This window comes from Arachis stenosperma, chromosome 6, assembly GCF_014773155.1.
Source record: "Arachis stenosperma cultivar V10309 chromosome 6, arast.V10309.gnm1.PFL2, whole genome shotgun sequence".
Lineage (NCBI taxonomy): Eukaryota > Viridiplantae > Streptophyta > Magnoliopsida > Fabales > Fabaceae > Arachis > Arachis stenosperma.
This window is the reverse complement of record NC_080382.1, coordinates 4,976,353-4,997,472: the sequence shown is the minus strand read 5'-3', so window position 1 is coordinate 4,997,472 and position 21,120 is coordinate 4,976,353. Positions and strand designations below refer to the sequence as shown.

Sequence of the window (21,120 nt, the reverse complement as noted above, 5' to 3'; positions counted from 1 at the left end):
GAGATGGGTGAGATTGTTCAAATTTATATTATATTTGTGATACCAGATCTCTTAATCACATAGATTGTATTATCTTTGAGTTATGGTAAAATGAAAATTTCTTATATAGTTAGGGACTAAATTTAACGTATGTGGTTTTAAAAACATTATGTTGAATGTTAAAAATATTTAAAAAAAAAATAAAAGATATAAGGAGTACTTTATTCTAAAATTTAAAATCAAATGAAATAATTAAAAGTTTGGTCATGAATAGTTGAAGACTATGTATGGCAAGACAGAGATATAAAGATATGGGGTTGGATTGGAGTTGTTATAAAGATCGATTGATTAGAAAGCATACAAAAAGAGGAGCTACAAATCTAAAACAAGAGTCACTCGAATCACACACAATTTATAGTTGAAAGGCAAAAAAAGTGATAAAGAAGATAGAAGTATATGATGCATGGAGACTGGAGAGGTTGATCAAATAGAATAAAAGCAGAAAGATAAAGTGGGTTTATAAAATCAATGGAAATCAGACCAAAAGAGGAAAATGATATGCAAAAGCATTAAAAGGGACACTAATAATTGAAGGAAACAAAGTGAATGTGAATATACTCTATGTTGGTCCACATGAGACACTGTCCACTAGCTTTTTCATATTCATATTAATGTCCTTCAATTCAATTCATCATGCTCTATATTCAATAATAATGATGATATACTTGTTTCTTCAATAAAAAGACACGTCCTTCTCTTAATTATTTGATATCGATATATACAACGGAAATAGTGTACGTCATAGTTGTCAGAACCGAACTGGTGATGAATCCAATTAAATTATTGGTTTACTGATTTATTGGTTTAACTGATAAATTATTGGTTGAATTAATAAAACCGATCTCACATAAATATAAAATATAAAATAATTAAAAACTTAAAATTAAAATTTGAAATACATATCTTCATTAACATTCTACGAAGAATCAAGTCTCAACTTCTAAAAATAACTAATATAAAAAAATCATAAAATTTTAATGCTACAATAATATCTTAATTTGACATAATAAAAAAATAATTAATTCACAAAGCCTATCATCTAACTATAATATCAGTAGATTTTAATACTAATATCAAAATAAATAACCTCAATAACAATACTAGCAATAAAATAGATCAAGTAAATTAATAATTTTTTAGTGAAATTTATATTTATATTAATAATGGTATATAATTAAAATATAATTAATTTTAAAAATAGAAAAAATAAAAATTAAATTAAATTAGATATTTATGTATACTATATAATTAGTATTTGTCAAATAAAATATTTAAAAGTGTAATGACTCAGTGGCAAGTGAAGGCTGCTTTTGCTCCAAGATTATTGGTTCGAAATCTGGTGGAGACATCGATTTGCACCGATTCTCGTCGGTTTGATCTGATTCTTACCGGTTCACATCGGTTTTCTTCTTTAAACGATTCAAAGAATAAATCGAACCGAACTAAGTTCCAGTTCATCAATTTTCCGATCAAACCGATCAATTTAGTTTGATTTTTACAACTATGGTATACATTTATTATTTTTCAAATTTCTTCTTATTGTTGTAGACAGAATTTATATATAAATTCTTATGCACTTTCAATATAACAAATTTTGTACATACAATTAATTTGGATATTGTTATATCAATAAAAATAATTAATTTTTAAATTTATTATTATTTAAAAAATTATCTAAATATATGACCTTATAAAAATATTTACATTGTTAATACATTAAAATTATATTATATATATATATATTTGTATTTATCAGGATAATAAATTTATTTTTTTATATTTTTTATTTCTAACAGTATTATCACGAATTTAAGTTCTATTTAAATATTTATTATTAGTTAATAAATTATTGTAGATATAAGACGTGATTCAAATTTTTATATTTATTTAAACAGACTATTAAATGATTCCAAATTGATTATAATAAATTTATTTTAATGCTAAACGAATGAGAAGCTCATTTTATGTTTTTGGGACTTGGAAGTTCATTTAAAATTTTAAACTGACGTCTTAATTTTTGCATGGTAACTGTTAAGACAACCACTTAAATGGAAACAAGAAGCCCATGAAAAAACAATTTTTGAGACCCATTTATTGGGCCACGGGATTGAGTATTTCAAAGGAGGAAAAACACCTTTCCAAATTGCTAATGTCAAATGTGGTACTATTTTTTTTTGGGATACAAAAATTGAATTTTCCAATTTTTGAGAGTTCTAGAATATAAAAATCAGACATTCCGATTTTTGAAATCAGACTTTTTTATTTCTACTTAAAAAAGAATTAAAAATTTTGAGGTATAAAAATCGGATTCAATAATCTCTGTATCTTCCACAGGTTAAAAAAAACTCAAAATCACAATGTTAAAGTATATTATTATCTGCACTGTAAAGTATATCATATATTTCACATCCACAAAAAAAAAAAAAAACAAAAATGAGCCTTCAAATGAAACTAACAAAAAACCGAACCTAAGTAGTATCTTACTTAGAAGTTTGAATTCCCACCAATTTGTTGCAGCTGCAATACACGGTGGATAATAAATAAGACTCTTGTTAACAACATCACAAATAAAACAAGTTACTATATACTATTAATATTCATACCTTGGTTCAGTTTGCAAGGTAAGTTGGTATAGGAACACCTGATTGTTGTGTCAAATTTTTATAAGCATCTTGCAATCTTTTAGTGACAGGTCCTATTTCTCCATCACCAATTCTGCGTCCATCAACTTTCACCACCTACATCATTTATTCAATAATTATGCGCACTTAGAATCAAATCCAACTTAGTTAAATTTTGAATGAATATCACATTCATAATAAGACACTTACTGGGCTTAGTTCTCCCATGGTTCCTGATGTCCACATCTGCAGGGTTATTTGAACATCAATATTTGTTAGTAACGTCTCATATTAATTAGAGAAAAAGATTCTTGATACGTGAACCGAACCGAACTGAATCGAATCGAGTCAAATCGAAACTGAACCTCGTCTGCGGTGTGCACTTCTGATAAGCTAATTCTTCGCTCCTCTAAGATTAAGTCCTCCTTCACCACCAAATCCATTATCTACATATATAACCAAATAGTAACTGACTATTCAGATGAAGATATTAGTGTAAAGATGAAGACATATTTGACTAAAGTGCTTAATATCTTTCCATGATGAAGACTCGCATGCATGACCATTAGATGATTTAACAGGTTTGACTAGACTACAATCCAACAATTCTCAATTATCAACTTTACATAAAGACAACTACATGTAAATCCTCACCATGCAAAGATATTATGTTATGGTGAAAACTCATGTACAGTTCATGTGAAGTTGATAATTCAGAGTCATTAGATGACAATTTAATCAAACCTGTCAAATAATCTAACGACACTTAGCTACCAACTTCACATGAATACAACTACACGTCAGTTTTTACCAAAATGTTATACCGTTGCGCGAGTAATCCCAGGAAGACAATAATCGGCATGAGGAGTGCTAACGCGTCCCTTCTTTACTATGAACTGCACCATAGAAAAAAAAAAAATCAACACAAACGAGTTCAAGTGTTCCAAATCATTGAAAAGGTGCACATAGGATATATAGGAGGACGATGACATACAATGTTAGTTGCATTGGTTTCAGATACATAACCATCTTTGTCTAGCATAATTGCATCATCTACTTTTGCGTTATTGCCTTCAATCTGCGCCAATATATCATCATAATAATATAATTTGAATCCACCAGAACAAACAGAAAATTAAAATACAATACAATATAATACATTACCTTTGCAAGTATATTATTGAGGAGGTTATTGTGATGAATCTTTGAGTCCAAACTCTGGTGGTTAGGAAAACAGAGAAAAGAATAATGATTAAGAGAACAGAGTCTTTTATATAATAAAGGAGTATGCAAATCAAGGAACATACATTAGGTGAATTACGCCGGGTTGTAGCAGTTACAAGAACGATACCACGTGTATTATCATATACTGGGGGCTTCCATTCAGCCAGCACTGCATATATTCTCCCATAATAAATCTAATTATACACGTATTTAACACATGAAATAACTCTTTTGACATATTTTATTTGAATATAAAGTATCATGTTTGAATTAAATGAAAACTCACGTGCAGTTGTCTTGAAGTTGATAGTTGAGAGCCGTAAATGACAATTTAGTCAAATCTGTCAAATCATCTAATAACTCTCAACTATCAACTTCACATAAAGTTAACTGCACGTGAGTTTCTACCTTAACTTATTATGTCATTTTCATTCTCATCGGACTATAAAGTATAAAGTTTGTAAAAAAATCATGTAATCCTAGAATATATTTAATGCATGTTTCAAAAGCTTATTTCTATGAAAGCTTCAACTATGTTTTGGATTGGTTAACTGTATGATTATTTAATACATCAACAGTGTGCATAATTCCCTAATCATTTTTAGTTATAGGATGAAATTACCAATTAATGTGCATCCATATAGATTGAAAGCTGGACTCATCCCAGAAGTGACCTACACAGAAAAACAAATCAATATTCTTTCACTGTCATGTCACTTTAAATAGAGATTAGAGAGTAAAACAAACCTTCTTCCCTCTTGTTAGAGATAGTCTGATGTGTGAATTGTCAAACATGCCATTCCTAATCAAGGTTCTGAAAATTGCATCCTTAATCTGTAAATTTTGGAACCATGCTCATTAGTCACCATGTATTTCCAGTTATGTATGCTAGCCAGGGGTGCTAAATTGAAATCAAACACACCTCATCTCTAGTTGGAACATTTTCAAAAGCCAAAGCTTTTGCTGAATCAAACATCCTAATTTGAAGCAACAAATAATCAACATTAACTTCTAAGTGTTTTATATAAGATAAAACAGTAAATTGAAAGTATATAATACATGATTTAAAAATTTTGTTACATTAATACCTGTCTAAATGTTCTTCAAGCTTGAATATTTTGCCATTATACACTCTAAGACCCTCCCAAACCGAGTCGCCGCCTTGGACAACCGAATCAAACACAGATACCTGATAGATCATAAGGTAAAAATTTCTATCACCCTGCCAATGTGTGAATCAATCACATGAATACAAATGTTAATTCCATTCACAAAATTATTAAGTACCTTTGCGCTATCACGCGGCACAATCTCATCACCAACCCAAACAAGAATTTTCTCATTTGTAGGAACAGGAAGGTCAGGAAGTGGTAAAGGAGGGCTTAGAAGTGATGATTGCTTCTTCTTCACATGGCGTCGAAGCATATTGTACAACGGTAGACTTTGCTCCAACAAATCATACAGAGAAAATGGAAATGTCTGAAAAGAGAACAATAAAATTGAATTTGAACACAATCAATCAATAGTCTAGACTCAACAGAACATGAAATTGAACATAAAAAACAGAAACCTAACATTACCTGAGGATACCTTTTTGCTTGGTTAAAACCAGTAGATTTATGAATAGATTCATACCACCAAGGTGCCCATAAGCCATCTATTGATTTTGGACCTGCTTCCCAACTGCAAAATTTTGTAAATTTTTCAACTTTTCATGCATGCAAAAATGATTGTTGCAAATAAAAATTCTTGTATTTGAATATATATAATACAGCAGAAGATAAATTAATGAATACACTAACAACATGTCTGAAAAAATGACAAATCCTAGCATGCAATCATGCATATATACCTGAGCATGGTAGGTTGAAAAGGGATCTCCAAATCATCACAAAGACCTCGCAGAGTAGCCTACAAATTAAACAAGGCCATGACCATTGATTCTGCTCTTAATATTATAAAATCAATGGTTTAGTATTGTTGAAGTATAGATAGAGTCATAGCTAGAGAGATACCTCAGGATGTTGTTGAAGGTCTGCAGCATCAATAACCGGCGGCGACTTGCCTAGCTCGCGAAGCTCGTTGTATATACAGAGAAGCTCTGCCAATCCCAGCTCAAAGAAAGATGGAGGCACTACCTTGTCAAATGATGGCTGCATTCACATGTGACACATTACAAAAATCAAGAGTATTTTCACTATTTTGTTTATTCATAATAATGTTGTGATATTGAATAATGAAGTGTTGTTACCAAAATGTCAAGAGGATTTCTGATCAGAATGAAGTGTTTCCCTTTCTTCATTAGATCATTTGTCAAACCTGGTACCCTTTGCTTTGCTATGTGCTGAAAACAGTGAAATTAAGTGAAGTAAACAAGTTCTTTTATGATTCAATTGAAGAACAAAAGAGGAATTTCACATATCATTACAGATAAGATAATAGTAGTATAGTACTTACCTTACAATATCTATACTTCTTCCTTCCTGGACCAAAAATTATATCATTAACCACCTTATTTCCATCAGATTCCTGTTACAATTGAAACACAAATTTCAACATGGAACATGCAGAGAGAGATAATAATAATAATAATAATAATAATAATAATAATAATAATAATAATAAGTAGGTTTAATTATTTTATTGGTTTTTATAGTTTTATCAAATTTGTAATTAGATTTCTATACTTTTTTTTATTTCAATTAAGTTCCTACCCTGTTTTTAATTTTATAATTAGGTCCTTTCTAGTATAAAAAATATTAGAATTAACTGAATCGAAAGTATTCATTATTAAAAACCCAATTAGATCTTTGGTAAAACTTTGGTAAAATTATAGGAACTAACAGACCTAATAATGATGATTATGATGATGCAGGAATTTAAATAAGAGAGACATAGATACCATTTTGGAGAGTAGTTCTTTCCTGTAAGGTCTATCAAGACCAGTAACTCGAAGGAAATTTGCATAGAGAGGCTCATCAAGAACTTCTATGTCATCCCTCTACACACCATTTTATAAACCAAAACTCAGAATAGTATGTAGTTAGGATAATCTTCAACACCAAAAATGATCACTAAAATGAACCATTATTACTAACTAATAATAACAATGAGTTTGCATGCAACAATGAAGAAGGTACCTGAGCAAAAGAATACATGGTACTAGTACTTAAGGATCTTGGTGCAGACCATGAGTGAATCACCTCCACTATTTCACTTCCCACCATCTCTGATCTGATGCTTCTTCCGAATTTCGAAGTTATTTATCTTCTATAAGAACACTTTGACATAAATTTGAGTCTATAAGCACGAGTGAAGAAGATATGACGACGTACTCCAATTGGCTTAGGTGTTGGGGTAGCGTAACAAATAACAACCCTGCCAATATTATCGTACTGGAAACCGTGGCGGTGGAATTTGTTGCATTGTTGCATGCAAATGTAAAGTGTCCTTTGTGTGCGTTACGGGCACTGCTTTTGTTATTTTTTTAGTATAACAGCCAAAGTTTTGTTACCTGACTTCTTTAATTGCTATAAATATAGTTATATTCACACAGAGATTTATACAATATGTTTGATACAGACATATTATTGTGACACCCATTAGAAAAATAAAGAACTGACATTATTATTTATTTTCTTTCTCTTCTTCTATGCACTCTTTTATTCTATGTTAGAGTTCTTTCTGAAATTTTGTATAAATAAATAAAAAAAATTTATTATTTATTAATACATGTATTTTTAAAATTATTTACATTTTTTCATATCATTTATGATATATTTACACCTATCTTAGATGAGATAAGGGAAGAAATATTAAATATGTATAAACATGATTCTTTTATTGTCAATGAGATAAAGTCAAAAATAAAGAAAAGGTATTTGTAATACAATTTGAATTATTTTAAAAAGTAAAATTGATATATTTTTTTTCAATTCGAATTGTATTAATTTGATTTTTAATTTTTTAATCTAATCCAATTTTATTCTAATTTGTGTCCTATCGATTTGAATTTATTTTTTAATCTAATCCAGATTCAAACTAATGTAATTTGATTAGTTTAAATTTATTTATTTTATTCAAATTTTAAATTTTATAATTTAAAAATTGTAATTAATATTTTTTAAACTGAATTATATAGTATTCGAATTTTAAATCAAAAGAAACTTTGTAAAATTTAAAATATAGATAGAATATAAACCAATTTAATCAAATCACAATAATATTTATGTTATTTAGATTATTTTTTTATCAATAATAGATTTACTATTATAATTATTTTTTAGCAAGAGTACATAAAAAGTACGTATAATAATTCAACAAATATTTTTTAGAAGATTTTTCATTCTCTTTAACAATAAGAAAAACTCATTTTTCTCTCTTTTTTTTAATCCCTTCTGGTTCATCAAACCATCAATATCACAACTTGAACAATTTAAGACATGAGATTTTCTTCAATTTAATTAAAAAATAAATCCAAATTGATACCATATAAATGATATCATATAATATACATCTTCTTTTTTTCTTTGAAATAAAGGTAATTTTCAAAATGCCAATGGTTTGACAAAATTATACTACTCTACAAGATCATGGTAGCAATTGTTGTTCTAGTGTTACAACAGTCTCAAATGTTCATTAATTACTATGTGTTTTTCTAAGAATCTTTTAACTGGGAGATAGTATTCTTATTTTTTTATTTTGCGAGATTATCTAACTTTTTTTTAAGACTCTTATTTCATAGTATGAGAGCACGTACTCCTTGTACTCTATTATTCATATATGTCTAATGCAAAGTAGGATAAAGTTAAGTAACCCATATTAAAAAAGATTTACGGATTTGAAATTGAAAAGTGTGTCTCTGATAGGAGAGTGAATCATTCACAATTTTTATAAATAAGAATAAATTGTTTCATATGTTTAAATGGACAAGAAGAATAAATGACATTTATTTCGTAGTAAGAAGAGGTATGATCAGATCTAAAGCGAGTCAAACCAGCTCATGAGCCAGGTCGAGCTCGATTCATTAATAGCTCGATAAGCTGAACTTGTGAGCTAGTAAGCCGAGCTTGAACTTGGATAAGTTCGGCTCATTAGTTTGTAAGCGGGCTCGATTATATATAATATTAAAAGTATAGATTAAATGCATATAGAATATGCATATTAATACTTTCACACACACATACATACATATATATATATATATATATATATTAATGTTCTTAATTGTTCAAAATTTTATAGTCATTTTTTATATAAAATTTTGATATAGGACATAAATAAAAAATTTATAGTTGATAGATAGACCATATATTAAATTTATTCTTTTAGTATTTTTTAATATATATAAGTTATTATTTATTGATATAGAATTATAAATTTTGTTCCTATTATTTGAGCTAACTCTTGAGCTCGAGCCAGCTCGTGAGCTTTTGTTGAGCCAAGTTTGAGCTTACGAAATAGGCTCGATTGTTAATGAGTCGAGTCGTGAGTCAAGCTTAATTTTCGTGAGCCGAGCTTGAGCTTAGTCTAACTCGACTAAGCTTGGCTCACTTCTAGTCCTAACTGTATCCATCTGGTTGCTTTCATTAGGTATACTACAGAATGAGGGGCATTAAAGACCATCAAAGAGATGAATGGAATACGATTAAAGAGTAAAGAGGTCTTTGTGAGTGAGGTTAAGTATAGGAGGAGGATTAATGTCTGAAAAAATCACTACGCACGACAAAGATGCTAGGGAGTCTATTAGTGAAAAACACCATGATATTGAGGTGAATGAGAAAGTGAGAGTTGTCGTAGAACACCACGAAAGTGAAGAACTAGAAGCTCAGAGAGAACCGTTGGAGTTAAGATGAGATACAGCGGTAATAATGCCACAGGGGCTACGAGAGATAGAGTATGACAATGATAGAAAGGTAATTGCCGTTGAGGATTTAGACAAGTGGCATGAAGATTTTTTGAAAATGCGAACTGATAATTCTTTGGTGTATCCAACAGTTATGGTGAGTGCGGAATCTATGAAATCTCAAACAATCAATAAAAAAGCAATCTCTAAATGAACGGAGACTTGGGAATATAGGGATAAAGGAAAAGAATGGGTTGGGTTGGTGTTGAATAAAAGTTCAGTTGGGGCTAAGTAGGTTGAAGCATATAAGGACCAATATGTTAGTGGGGTGGTGAAGTGATTGTGTAATGCGACAAAGAGTACGTCATTGTGCGTTTTAAAAGAGCCTCCTTGAAGGCTGCTGTGGGTGACGGTGAAAAGAAGGGCGTGATTGGTCATGGAGTTCGCGAAGGGGCGAATGCCACGGTAAATAGCGCTGTCAAGGCGGATCTGAGAGCAGCGGTGAAGTTAGTTGCTGGTGGCGGAGGTGATAATGTCCGCGTATTGAGCTTGATGGTATGGAGGGCAGGGACGAGCGTGAAGCCCTTGATGCACCCGACGAGCAGAATCAAGTTGGGAAGGTGATTGACGGAGGTGCGGAGAATTGTCCGAACAGCACAATGAAAAAAAATATTTCACCAAGTGCAGTTAATGAGATCCATGCTAGCCACGCTAGTTTGGATGGGAGTGGCTGGTAGGCAGAATGTTGACATATATCTGATGAGGGGTGATGCAGTGCATGATTCAGATTCAGATTTAGAGTATGAGAATACAGTGGTGGAAGAAACTGGATTGGAGGATGAAGAGACAATAAGGAACTTGGAAGATTCGGGGGACTCAGAGCAGGCATATGGTGAAACTAATCAAGATTTGCACGGAAGAGATAAAGATATGGCTGAAAACAGGACTGCTTGGGATCTAGCGGTTGAATCAGTAGTTGTTTTATATAACGAGGCTGAGGACATTATGGCTATTCTCCAAGCTCAGAATGAAGTATTGACACAAAAAAGAAGGCAAGCAAAATAGAAAGAGAAAGCAAGAAGGAGCCGCCCCAAAAACCGGAATAAGGTGTGTAATAAAGTTTTTAAATGATTTTAGTTTGTGGAATGTGAGGGGTTTATGGGGTGTTGGAAAGTGGAGAATGGTAAAAAATTTAAGCGTAAAAATAATGTGAATATGTTAGAATTGATAAAGATAAAGAAGGAGGTATTTACTAAGTTTGGTGTAGTGCAATTTTGGGATAACGATGTGGTGGGTTGAGAATTTGTGGGATCGGAAGGTGTTTTCAGAGGTTTATTAATAATGTGGGATGATATGATATTTAGGTTGAGTAATTGTTACAAATGGGAGAGATAGTTCTGTATAGAAAGGGAATTGACAAACAATAATTTTCATTGTGCGGTTTGCTTGGTGTATGGTGCGCATACAAAGGAGGAGAAGCTTGCTGTGCGGAAAGAGTTGAGTTTTTAATCTGAAATATGTCAAGTTCTTCTTTGCTACACGGGTGACTTCAATGAGGTTGTGTAGTTGGATAAAAGAAAGGAAAGGCGCTAGTGTGTTAACAACAACAGCAGAAAACTTTAAAACATGGATACAGGATATAGAACTGGTGGATATAGAATTGAATGACCGTAAATTTACGTGGTTCACGATGTTAGTGAGTTTTGTTTTATTGTTATCTTTTGGATCACTTGGTTGGAAAGGAATGACGAAATCTTCAAGAATAATAAGTAGTCAACAAGTCGATTAGGAATGTTACAAAGAGTAGAGTGATATTTTACTTTTTGGGTTGTTGTTGACATTACTAAAAATAATTAGAAATTAGTTTATTTTATATGTCTAGTATTTTTTTATTGATACTCCATCTTAATGTGTTGAGCTTTTTATTTTAAAAAAATAATTTTAAAATAAAAAAATTTAAATAATACTTATTTATTAAAAGCCACTAGACAACTACAGGAGTAAAAAAAAAAGAAAATAAATACAAATTTTGCCTCTATTGACCTTTCAAATTATATTATATCTAAATTACTCGTTTTATAAATACATAGCATGATAACAAATTTGGGTTATTCAAGTTGTTAGCTTTTTTGTATACTAAGGCAAGTATTAGAGGATTCAAAACTTATCTTGTGTTTGCAACAATCATTTGCCAACGATAACAGACCTTTAAATGAAGTCATTGGCCTGTCGTGAATATTGTGAAAAATAAAAACATCATTTACAATAAAAATAATAAGAGCGAAGGGACCAGCCTACAATATAGAGTCTAGATTCATATCTATCTCACACATACAAAAACACCAAGAGAAAACAAAAATAAAAAACCATTAATTCATTTCCTTAGAAATCATCTGACTAAATATTACGCCTAAGCTTATATTTATATGCCCCCATCTCTTCAGCTTGTATTATGATCTTCCAAGCACCAGGGGGGAAAAAATTACACGTGAAGATCACCTTATGCGCCCATGATTCTGTTGCTGCAAGTGATAGACAACAGTTTTACATGAGTTTGATTGTATGGCTGCATGTACCGGAGGAGATTTAGAGGTTTCAGCGAATCTGATAGGTCCATAATATCAAGGTTAGCCTGCTTCGCCAGCGAAAGAAAATAATCGAATGTCTCAATATTCCGGATAACATATGCAATGTAGGCCACTGGTGCTTCCTTTGACTTGCCATCAGCAACCCCATTATAGACTACTTTGCATCTACCAACGGATTCATCACAAGCATCTCCATTTTCAGGTTTGCAAGAATCTGATTTCGTTCTATTCAGAAGAATGGCTAGTACTCGAACAAGATGTGGAAGGCAAACAGGATCATATATCACATCTGCACCCAAGCTGAAATAATATCATAATAAGAATTGCTTATGAGTATAACGAAACTATAAGGTGTAGTATAGGAAATAAACTTCATTTCATGAGGATAAATAAAAATTTAAAGTTCAACTCTCACACAACATCTGGCACAATATCCTGGAGTTGACTCTCTGATGTAGATTCCCATGGCAGATGCATACATTTTACCTGAGATTCATGAATCGATGAAGATCATTCAACCACTGAAGCTTGACACATAATAAAGATTATCATTTACCTTATCTATAGAAGTAAACGCACACCCCATTAAAGAGTGTGAACTAACTTTTATTAAAGCACACTAGACTGTGACAAAAGGACAACAAAATTTTGAAAGATATGATTTAAAGACTAATCTCATATTCATGGTCTTAATTTGGAACTACACACTTGAAGCCACTAAAAACATGAATAAGGAGATAAGGTAATAAGTTGAAGCACATATTAATGGTCTATAGAATACTGAGAGATGAATGGTGTCAGGATTGCATATATATGTATAAAATCAGAATCTGAAAGAGTCCATGCAGATTCAGACTTACCATGCTTGGATCTTCACTTCCTTGTGGCATGTCAGTTTCGATATTGAGGTGGTTCAACTCCAAATTAAACTTCATGTTAGCTAGAGTTGATAAGTCCCCGTCACTTAATATCACCTGTTGACCAAAAACATGTCTTATGTTGACTAAATTTGACTGGTAAATCACAACCTAAGATTACCAATGTAAAAATCTATCACATATTGCTTGTTAAAATTAAACTCTGTTAAGAATGAAAGAAAACATTGTTCGAAGCAAAAACGCAAGCATTTGTATTCAGTATTCATGGATGAGTCATCAATTAAAGATTGGTTTTTGGTATACCTTGGAAGCTTTCACATGTGCAAGACATAATCCAACTAAGCCAACTCCTGAGCCAATCTGTTTCAAATTTTGAGGAAGTAAGACTCGGTGCAAGACAATGATAACATTTGAAAGCCTATATAGCTATCTTAAGGAAAGAAATGAAATTATCAAAATTTATAAACAGAAGGTGAAAATTCCAACAATGCAAAGGACTATACATGATCAGAAAACATCAAAATTGTTTCTAAATTCAACAAAATCGTAGTATATATATATAATATAACTGACCTCAAAGCAAGATTTATTAGAAAACAACTTTGGATGAGAAAGTATTAACTCGGATAGAAACAGACTTGATGGCCATATGGAACACCTGCACAACCAAACCAGCACCAAACTTTACAGAGTTAATGGCAGTTATATAAACAGACCATGATCATCCATGAAATGTTGCAATTGATATCAAAGGTCTTTTACCACAAGTATGAGCTTACCCTGTATCACCTTCAAGCATATTAAGAGAACACTGTAAGGTAAACACCAACGCTCTTGAGTGCTGCTTGCTTTGTAGTTCAGAACAACCTATAGATAGATACCAGTAGCCAAACAAATATAAGCTGAATTAAATAACATCATATAAGAATCAATGGAGAAACATGACCTTAATTATGACTTACCATCAGGAAAAATATACGAAATTCTTTTGCAGACTCTTGTATCTCTTTTGCCAAAACTGTCATCCTATCAAAAAAGATAATGAAAGGAAATTCTCAAACCTATAACAAATCATATCCAACTAAAAAGGTTCTGTGAGTGTAATAAACCTTGAAAGATGTCATGTACTGAGCATAAAGCTCGTACAAGTAGTCCAAAACATAGCCATGATCAAACTCAACTTCACTTATAAGTTTCTTGAGAAAAATCTTCAAGTAAGGAGCATAAAAATCACCCTGTATTTGGCTAAAAATTCACGTTTCAAAGCAATAACATGATATGATACGAATATGAACGAGAGTGGAGAAATTACAGGAGTGGAAAGGCAATGGTCCCAGATGAACTTCTGAACTGACTCTGTAATTGAGCCTCCACCACACGCCCTGAAATGAAAATTTTCAATTTCAACTTCAACATTTAATTCACGTAACGTAACACAGTGAATGATAGTATTGAAGGAAGGAAGAAGGGACCTGGCATGTGAGATCACCAAATCGGAAGGCTCCATCGCCAGAATCGCTGAAATCAGGTTCACGCAAGCCGGCAGCGATGGATCCAGCTCTTGCTCCTCCACCGCCGCCGTCGCCATGCTTTCCCCCTTCACCTTCCGGCCTCCTCTACCGACCACCGTCTCTGAGAACTGCAATTATCAGTGAAACACAAAGCCCAACAGCAATTGTTTGGGCCTTCTGAGCTTATTGGACATAGACTATTAATATATTGGGATTTGGGCTCTGAGAATTAGAATTGGGCGCCGTATAGGAGCATCAAACATAGCTTACTATTGTGACTCAAAAACAAAACAAACCTTACTATTATACCAGCCCAAAAGAAACTCTACTATTGTACTTGCTCCAGCATTTTAGGGTGCTTAATATTACCACGTACCATTCAGCGTTTATTATTGTTTTAGAATGATTAAAAGTAGGTTATGTACTGATTAGTTGTAGAATGATTGTGATAGTGTTGATATCGTTAGTTTTTATACAAGATTAGATTAGAATCTGTGGTATATATATTGTTATCCTCTTTAAATTTATCAAGCACTATTTAAGAATTTGTCGTTAGCCAATAGGTTGCTGCATGTACAAAGCGAAATTCGAACCTCTCGACATTTGTTTAAGCGGACTAGTGAACTAACCACTAAACCAACTCAACTTGGATATTATGATTGACATTTCTAATAAGTTTACTTATAACATATGTGCAGATTGCGAGTGTGAAATATTTTTCTTGTGATATAACAGACCCGTCCCGTTGTATTACTACCATTAGAACGCAGCAGTCCAACAATAATTATAAACTCCTGCATCTCAATGTGTATATATCGCCCTAAAATTATGCCAATCCTACCCACCTTTTGGATAGGGTGTATCAGTATGGTAGATCATAGTCATATCATACTGCAACAGCGCTATACAAAAGCTGAACTACAAAATTGATTGTGCTAAAATGAAGCCATCCTTATAGTCATAGACCACGATAATAATTTTGCTGCTAGCTACTAGTTAAAAAAAGAAGCAGGCAAGGCATGTTGGATGAAGAGCTATTCCATGGTATTGAAGAACTGCGACCCAGTCAGCTAAGACCTGAGAAGAAACTCAGGATTCCCACCATCACTTTTGTTTCTTTAATGAGTACTAGAAACAACAGAGAAGGATGCTTAAGGAGAGAAAACAAAAGGCAACACACCATGGAATATGGCAAGAGCTCGCACAGCCAGCACCTAAAGATCACCGACTACAGACTATCCTAACCAAATATACAGAACACTCAAATAACCCACACCAAAAGACCCCAAAGAGAAACAAAGATAACCCCACCAAAAATCATATTATGAATCAATCTTTTCTTATCTTCCTTGCAGAAGGAAAACTCCACAGAGGCATCAACTTTTGCCTTGAGAATGCTGTTCTCCCTTTTAAGCTGCAAAATTGTATGTGCAAACAATAACATAAGAATTTTCGATCATTTATTCTTAACTGGATAAATGTTACGAGGAATTAAATAACCGATAACTTTTGTGAAAATGTTGAAAATGACTTCACTTCCAAGAATATGAAGGAATAGACGATAACACTTTTAACCTTTTCACAAGAGTTATTGATGTTTCTTAAATTCTAGATGTAGAACTAATATTATCCAAATATTAGTATCATAGAAGTAATTATCTCTCATTACTTAAAAGGGCTCGACTTTCGCTAAAAATGCCCTTTTCTATATTTATTATTGGAACCCGCATATTACATATATCATTGAGTTCTATATGTATCTTTAGGCCAATCATTTCTTACTATTGTGTTATTATTGTTATTCGGATCATCACCATCGACCTCCACCAGACAGCATGGGATTCAAATTGAGACTAGAGATTGAAGGTGCTCTACTACCTGTTATCTTATTATCACATCCACTGTCTATCACAAAAGATCTGTTGAATAACTGAATAAACACTTGTCCAATTAAGACTTCAAAACGTGAGAAGGAGAAAGATTGTAGCACATTTTTATCGTACTCTTACCTCATCAATGGCAGATGTGAGCTTCTCCAAGGCTTCTTGTAGTAAGGATATAGTCTGAAAATTAAGATTTTCTATTTCTTGATCTTCTTCAACTGATTGTAGATCATAAAGAATGCCCTCTTGAATGAACAATTCCTCCAATAACTTCACATCTTCCACGTTCAATCGTTTCCCCAACTGTATCAACAGAATTCTTATTATCAATCCTAATAACAAAGACGTATAAACAAAATAAAACTGCATGAAAATATTCTAACCTCGTTCATAATTCTTGAAGAAAACTCATCACCCGGTGGAGAAGAAGCAGTGGAGCCTGTGTTGCTCTTTTCTTCAATGCAATGAACTCGAGGTGAGGACTTTATGTGTTTCGCCCTGCTCCCACCCAGCACCACATCCCAAAATGGATCAAGGGTCATCGTTAGAACGGATCCGTATTCTCCCTTACTTGAAAATTAACCTTTAATTGTAATTCACTAGAAAAAAAATAAACTCAAAATGTTATACCATTTACTGTATTTAATCTCAGTAAAATCGAGAGTCTATTCATTCATGGCCTCATGGGCAATTTTTTAATTCTTTTTACCACCTAAGTTAATCTAATGAATTTACTCTGTATTTTAGTTAAGAAATCATCAAAGAAAAATAGCCAGGACACCAGCCTTCAAATTATGCATGCATGAATTACATACCTTGCACCGAAACGGAGAGTGGACAGAGACTCTGATACATTAGAAGCACTGGGGGAGCAACAACAGAGTAATGCAGTCCTAGCGGTTCCTCCCTTTGTAAGAAATACCTTATGAGGAACACTGATTTGCTGAATAATTGGTATGATTTTGACAGATTAGAGTGGTGAAGAAACTAACAAGTGCATCCTGAAGCATTCGGGTGAGCTTGGAATCACGATACGGGATATGGCTTGTTTTTCCTTGCAAGCCACATGTAAGAGAATTTATTACATTCCCAAGAGCAGACAACGATTTGTTTATGGTTTTAGCTTCTTCTAGAACTCTTCCTTCAGCACCAGTTTTCTCCACTTTCTCAGACCCCGCCAAGTCCACAAGAATTAATTTTCCAGACCTCATCCTGTTCACAGTCTAAGTGTTTAAGAATGATTTGTAAGTAAAACTAAAACACAATGATATCTGCAGAATCAATACCTTTTCTCTCTCGAAAATTCTTGCTGGATTGTGAATATATAAACACAATGACTTCTGCTGCTGGCCAAGTTCATTTCTGCAAGTTATATGTTTAGGGTGCCTTTTCTGACTCCACCTCTATTTTCCCTTAACAGAGATATCTTACATCTAATCTATCATGTATTAGAAAAAATGCATAAAGACCAAAGGAGTCAAAGCAGGATACGGGTCTCTCCTACTGCTCGGTTAGCTATCCCCCTCTACATATTTCAGATCAGAATTAGAAAAGCAAACATAAACTGCATTTAGAAAAGAAAAAATGATGCACATGTTGTTGGTTTCTTACGGAGAGGCTTTGCAAAGCTTCAGCTGGGTCCAGTACAGTGATCTGAAGGAAGAAATTAAAAGGGTCTGTAAGTTCTATACAACATCAACAGAAATATTGAGTAAGAATAAGCTTTTATTTGTTCTCAAACTAATTATCTTGTATAAACTAGGAAGAAAATATTTATATTGCATAGAAGAATACAAAATAATTTCAAACTATTCTATCTGATGAATCAACTCGTACATGGTGTCGCCTTATGCTTAAATGCTACTACATGAAGAAAAAATAAACCATGTATGCACACCTACTGACGTACACAACTGCTTGATGCTTGTTCAAAACTTATGTAGACAAATCTTTTACTGAGGACATGTAGGATTCAGGTTTCCAAACGGAATTTTGCAAATTATATCCAACTAGTCTTGTCTCGCTTAGTAGGGTTGGTTGTATGGATAATGGATCAGCTAATTTCATAGTGTTCCAACGTAAATGATATCTGCATTTAAATCATCAATATTTAAATCTCTTTAATAGCTTGTTGTGTGGTTTTCCTAGGTCTCCTTTTCTCTATAAGTCGAGGAGTATATCCTGTTTTCTTACCAGAGCCTTCGTAGAAGACAGGACTAATTTAGCAAATTATATATCAGAACATATATCTTATTTGGACACAAATAGCTTATTAGAATTTAAGTTTCATAAATTTTGGAGAACAATGTAACTTTAGAACGAAATGAATGACTTAGAGAGAAACGAGATATAAACTTATAAAGTTTCCCAGAAAAAACATCTAACCTCTGTTACGCCGTGTAAAATTATTCCTCGAGATTTACTTTCCTTAATTTGTATATTGTCTTTTGATAAATCGAAAAGGTCCCTACACAAGAAGACATAGTTTGACTGTTAAATTAGATCCCGTTTCACGTCAGAACTAATTTTATGATCAAATCTGAGAAAAAAATTTGCCGACTTAAAAAGAATACACCTAAGTACTTGTAGAGTTGACCAAAAAAAGCTGTGCTTACCTTATTTTTTCCATGTAAATTTCAACCTGAACAAGTTACAGTCAAAATTAGAAAAACAACTCATCATAACCGCTTAATTACCAATTATCAATCACAATGGGTAGCTAATTTGTAAATGTCATGATATACCATTGACAACTTGATTGAAAATGTCAATTCTTCATCTGAAGGACTCAAGGAATCAAATAGTCCTTTTACAACCCTTGGAAGAAGTCCTTTCTTCTGTTCGTCACATTCAAGTATACCAGGTCCCTGCTTCAGAAAATCATCATTTTATAATTGCTGCATTTTAGGTTCTATAAGTTCATTTTAAGACACCTAAACCGCGATAACCACCACCTCCATACTATATGTCTTCCCAGCTCCAGTCTGCAAGTATTGACCAAAAAACAAAATCTCCATTAGAACCACAGGAAGAAAAAACTCATGAACTTTCCTTGACTCCTTATGCGTTCTTTTGAATGTAACTAATAAATAGTGGCTGCCCCTCTCAATGGGAAAAACATATCTAGAACTGTAAGTTCAACAACATCGGAATAAATCAATGAGCATTTAGAAAGGAGAATGCTTAGTTTTTGCGTAGTGTGTCCTCTGTTTAGTTCCAGATTAGGCAGCATGAAATTCTACATGAATACACCATTATAACAGTTCACTGTGTCGTGCCAGCTAGGGATCATGTAGTAGTTCATCAAAAGATGAATTTCTTGGGAGAAAAACCAACATATGGTGGCATCATGTATATAGAGATGCGATATGATATCTCACCTGGCCATAAGTGATAATTGTCCCATTAATTGCGTTGACAGAATCTGTTTTGTTGATGGGAATACATATAAAATTCAAAGCACGATATCAAGTAAAGACTAGATCTATAATTAGCGCAAGTGTCATTTTCCCAAACTCTGATTAAGAAACGTTTCAGAAATTTTTATTGAAAAATGTACGATCATATAGATATAGATATATATATTTCCATTAAACAAGACAAGAGGCTAACAAATTTCACCAGTCGAAGTTAATGTTGATGATATTTGATCAGATAAAGTTGTAGTTTCGATTATAAGGAAGCAAACATTGAAACTACTGAAGATTTGAATTTACCATTGCGCTGACATAAATTTGTAATGAGATTTCTGAACTTGTACCTCTAACTATGGGAAGAGCTAGGAATTGATAGACATCATCTTGCTTGGATTCCTCGTAGAACACTCTATCAAAGCTAAACGTTAATTCTTCATCCTTATCATCCTGATCAAAATTGATTCAAATTAATGAGCAATCCATCGTAATTTGTAATACTCTCCATGTTTCTTAGTGATTAATTTCAGAGCTATAAAAGTGAATGATAAAAAATAAGGTGTTTAATATAACATATCAAAACCTTGAAAACGAAAGTTTCGGAGTCTATGCACCGAATGCAGACAGAATCAGCATCGCCATTTAGCTTCTCTTTTGAAGTTAAAGGCCTGAAGCGAGCACAAACAGTAATACTTGACATGATGCTTCACCGCAAATAGTACTTTCCAGCAACTGCTGTTTACAAAACCTGGCAGCAGAAGAAATTTACAGGAAATCAAGGAGGAGAGAAAGATTTCGAAGCTAGCTGGAAATTTTGAAACAGATCTACGTTGTTTTCCTCGATAGGAATCCAAATTTAGGTTTCTCGGAAAGCTATGGAAAAAGAAAAACAGAAAATCCGAGAGAGAAAAAAAAAATACAAGTTCGGAAATCGGAACTATGACTCTATGAGGTTATTCAATAACAAGAGTATCCACTCTCATATTTTCGATTCATTTTTACTGCATCAAGATATAACAGTAGATTATCTCGAAGTTTCCTCGTTTCTACGTGGATTTTTCAGATGATTCAAAAATTTACTTGAAGATGCATTAACAGATACAGTTATTTTCAGATGA

General features: G+C 32.7%; 2 protein-coding genes across 2 annotated transcripts; both read right to left on the bottom strand.

The window, feature by feature from the left end:
- Window positions 1-2,648: 2,648 nt before the first annotated feature.
- Window positions 2,649-14,965, bottom strand: LOC130935485 (branched-chain-amino-acid aminotransferase-like protein 2). The gene is made up of 30 exons (XM_057865251.1): window positions 14,668-14,965; window positions 14,508-14,577; window positions 14,305-14,430; window positions 14,158-14,221; window positions 13,975-14,062; window positions 13,769-13,853; window positions 13,499-13,555; window positions 13,178-13,291; window positions 12,733-12,803; window positions 12,491-12,617; window positions 12,267-12,439; window positions 7,025-7,127; window positions 6,787-6,885; window positions 6,342-6,413; window positions 6,136-6,228; window positions 5,900-6,037; window positions 5,737-5,795; window positions 5,465-5,567; window positions 5,172-5,363; window positions 4,973-5,073; window positions 4,807-4,861; window positions 4,632-4,718; window positions 4,507-4,558; window positions 3,968-4,053; window positions 3,825-3,878; window positions 3,655-3,738; window positions 3,485-3,556; window positions 3,026-3,106; window positions 2,871-2,906; window positions 2,649-2,777 (listed from the first exon to the last, which is right to left on the bottom strand). Exons 1-30 carry the CDS (start codon window positions 14,781-14,783, stop codon window positions 2,649-2,651), a joined length of 2,787 nt encoding a protein of 928 aa, XP_057721234.1. The 5' UTR covers window positions 14,784-14,965.
- Window positions 14,966-15,429: 464 nt separating this feature from the next.
- LOC130936282 (kinesin-like protein KIN-1) lies at window positions 15,430-20,890 on the bottom strand. Its single transcript, XM_057866329.1, has 15 exons — window positions 20,586-20,890; window positions 20,350-20,452; window positions 19,970-20,013; window positions 19,544-19,573; window positions 19,334-19,456; window positions 19,205-19,230; window positions 18,975-19,056; window positions 18,201-18,242; window positions 18,081-18,114; window positions 17,876-17,951; window positions 17,582-17,801; window positions 17,405-17,496; window positions 16,973-17,087; window positions 16,716-16,892; window positions 15,430-16,120 (listed from the first exon to the last, which is right to left on the bottom strand). The coding sequence occupies exons 1-15, from the start codon at window positions 20,700-20,702 to the stop codon at window positions 15,968-15,970; spliced, it is 1,434 nt and encodes a 477-aa protein (XP_057722312.1). The 5' UTR covers window positions 20,703-20,890; the 3' UTR covers window positions 15,430-15,967.
- Between the last annotated feature and the right edge of the window lie 230 nt (window positions 20,891-21,120).